Below are 3013 nucleotides of genomic sequence, written 5' to 3'. Positions count from 1 at the left end.
GTAAATCTCCTTTCCTCGGGTGGTCCCTCTAGCTATCTTACTTAATTTTGACTCTGCCCAGCAAGAATTCACTACCCATCCCTTCCAGAAAGCCTCCTGATGCATCCACCCCCTCCCAGCCCCTCCCACTCCCACCCCCACCCCCACCCCCACCATGGGCACCAAGCCCTCCTCTCTAGATTCTGAGCAGATACAGGGGATGAGAATATGGGCCAAAAAGCAGACCTAATTCCTGGGCTTAGCTATGTCTCCCATGCAATAGCAATTCGCTCTGAGCCTCAGTTCTGTCATCTGGAAAACGGGCGGATGGCTCGAACGTTTGAGCAGTGGCCAGCATTTGTAGACAGCCGGCGGGCCCGCTTGAGTGAAGAGCGCCACCTGGAGGTTACAACGCAATGTCCTCTCCCTGCAGGATCAGTTCTGTCCCAGAGGGGGCGCAGCATTCCACAAACTAAGGGACCAAGAAGGGAAAAAAAACCCATCTTTCGGTTTATTGAAGGAGGAAAGGGGTGAGGGAGAGGGAAGCAAAATGCTTTTGCTTTGTTTATAAAGAGCGAAATTTCCAGGAGGCCCCTTCTCAAGGAGGAAGGGAGCACCTCTCCCCCAACTACGAGCAGCAGCAAAGCCAAGCCAAGGAGGGGAGAGGGAAATTGGAGGGGCCAAGGGACCCCAAACACCCTCTTGGCCATAAGCCATGAGCTTTCTCCCCCCACCCTCAATGCGTCTACCCCAGGGGACCCATCTGGGATGAGGAAGGGGGTATGTACACAGGTGGGGGTGGCACTGGACTGGGTGGGGGAGGGAATAATTTATCCGCAGCAGCGGTGGGTGGCAAGGGGACAGGGGGCAGTAGACTAGTGGCAGTGGTGGTCTAGGGGTCCCGTTCTTTCTTAACCTTGATGTCTCCAGCAAGGATGGTGGCAATCTCGCCCTGCATGAAGGCCCAGGGGACAGAGGAGCCCACCAGTGGGCACTTGTCTCCGCTGGGGCAGTACACCTCACCAGCAGGGCCCTGCGCCTTGATGAACTCTCGTGAGCAGGGAAAGCAGAACTTGTGTCCGGGCACTGAGGGGCACTGGACGAAGTGGGTGTCTTCCAGCCGTTCCCGGCATAGGGTACAGCACAGGGGGGCCCCTGGGGTAGCCCCAGTGCCGCTCCCACCTCCGCTAACAGCTTCTGCCCCCGCAGTGGGGCTGACTTCGGCTTCACCATTGCGGGCCACTAGGCGATGCTGGGCTGCAGGCTGAGCTGTGGAGGAGGCTGCTGGGCTGGCACCGCCTGCACGCCCAGGGCCCCCACCCCCACCAGGATCCTTGGGGGAGTGGCCCAGGGCTTCAGCCACATTCTTCAGAGCAGCGATGGGTGAGGGCACACCAGGGGTCTCGGCAGAGTATGGGCCACCAGGTGCTACCCAGTGTCGTTGCTGCTGCTGCTGCTCCTCGGTGGTCATCTTCCCAGCCGCCTCACCCTCGGGCTCAGGGGATGCCTTGCGACGGCGTGCCGTAGGCGCCAGGTTCCGGGAAGGGGCTCGCGGGGGTGGGCCACACAGAGCTGCAGGAGCCGGCTCTGGGTACTGCTGGGGCAGGGCCTCTGCAGGAGCTGGCTCTCGGAAGCTGCGGACTCCATCGGTTAGGAGCTCCCCTAGCTGGCGCCATTCCCCTGAGCCGTGTCGGCGTTCGTATTCTAGGTACTTGAAGCCCGATGAGGCCAGTGCCTTGCCAGGCTCCCGCAGAGCATCATGAAACATCTGGCGAGCCACAGCCAGGACTCCTGCGTACACGTTGCCAGAACCACAGGGATATTCGGTGAAGAGCTTCAGCTCAAACTCGTATCCTGGTGGGCGGGCAGTAGCATCAAAGGCGAACACCCGCCCCACCAGCCCGTGATCTTTCTTAAAGCGGACATTGAAGGGGGCACAGGCAGACAGCGCTAGCAGCTGTTCCCGCACTGCTTTTGGGCGTCCGTGCCACTCCTCTGCCCTTCCCCGCATGGCTTCATTCAGTTCTGCCAGACAGTCCGCATTCCTCTGCTGCTTCTCCTTCTCGAAATCGGAGCCGAAGATTGGACGGGCAGGACTCAAGCCGGGTGCCAGCGTCAGACCTCGGCTTCCCAGGCCAGATACTGCAGCTGCCAGCAGCCCGGGGGGCACCAAGCTGGGCATAGAGCCAAGGAGGGCCCTTCTTGCCCCCTCCACCATGGTGTCCTCGCGGCCCAGCCCATTGGCCAGGCGGGACCCCAGCGTATACTCCAGGGCAGGCGCGGGCAGGGGAAGGCGACCGGATGATGTGGCCCTGTCATAGCGGTCCTGGCCTGAAACGCCGCCGCCAGTCCCCGATGGCTGCGGCTGTGCCTGCGGAGGCGGTAGCTGGGGGCCTTGTGCAGCGGCAGCAGCCAGGTCCTTGGTGGCCGGGTGCTTGAGGGCCGGGGGCCCCGGCGAGCGGCCCTCGGGGAGCACGTGGCTGCGTTTGAGCTGGCGGGCGGCGTCGATGAGCAGCTCAATGCGATCCGCGCCCTCAAAGTTCACGCAGCCGCGGCACACGGCCTCACTGAAGTCCCACACCATGGCCCACGGCATCTTGGGCAGGTCGCACAGGTAGCACCACTGGCGGCGGGACGCCTGCACCGACGCCATGGTCCCTGCGCTCACGCCGCCAGGCCCCCGCGTTCCACCCGCCGCCGAGGTTCGATCCGCACCGTCGACGTTCGATTCGTGTTCCCGGGAAAGCGCGAGCCACAGTCCGGCCTCCGGCTCGGCCTCCCCGCCGATCCAGGCCCGGCCCCCCTTCCCCGCCCCCTGGGCCCTAAGTCTTTTTCCTCACTCCTGCCTCCTTGAAAAGGCAGGCAAAGGCACGTCGGCGCCCCCGCTCGGTCCAGGCTCCGGGCCGAGGCGCACAGCTCGGGCCCGGCGATGGGCCGCGAGCGCCGCCGCCTCGGGCTCTCGCCGTTCCCGCTGCCGCCACTGCAACGGCTGCCGCCGCCTCCACCTCCTTCTGCCCCAGAGGCCGCTTCGCAG

General features: G+C 63.8%; 1 protein-coding gene across 1 annotated transcript; it reads right to left on the bottom strand.

Annotated features, from left to right (window-relative positions):
• Positions 1–467: 467 nt before the first annotated feature.
• Positions 468–3013, bottom strand: IRF2BP1 (interferon regulatory factor 2 binding protein 1). The gene has a single exon (XM_066271750.1). It carries the CDS (start codon positions 2630–2632, stop codon positions 872–874), a length of 1761 nt encoding a protein of 586 aa, XP_066127847.1. The 5' UTR covers positions 2633–3013; the 3' UTR covers positions 468–871.

This window comes from Saccopteryx bilineata, chromosome 3 (assembly GCF_036850765.1).
Source record: "Saccopteryx bilineata isolate mSacBil1 chromosome 3, mSacBil1_pri_phased_curated, whole genome shotgun sequence".
Classification (NCBI taxonomy): Eukaryota; Metazoa; Chordata; class Mammalia; order Chiroptera; family Emballonuridae; genus Saccopteryx; species Saccopteryx bilineata.
The sequence above is the reverse complement of the archived record's forward strand: the minus strand, read 5'-3'. Positions and strand labels throughout refer to the sequence as shown.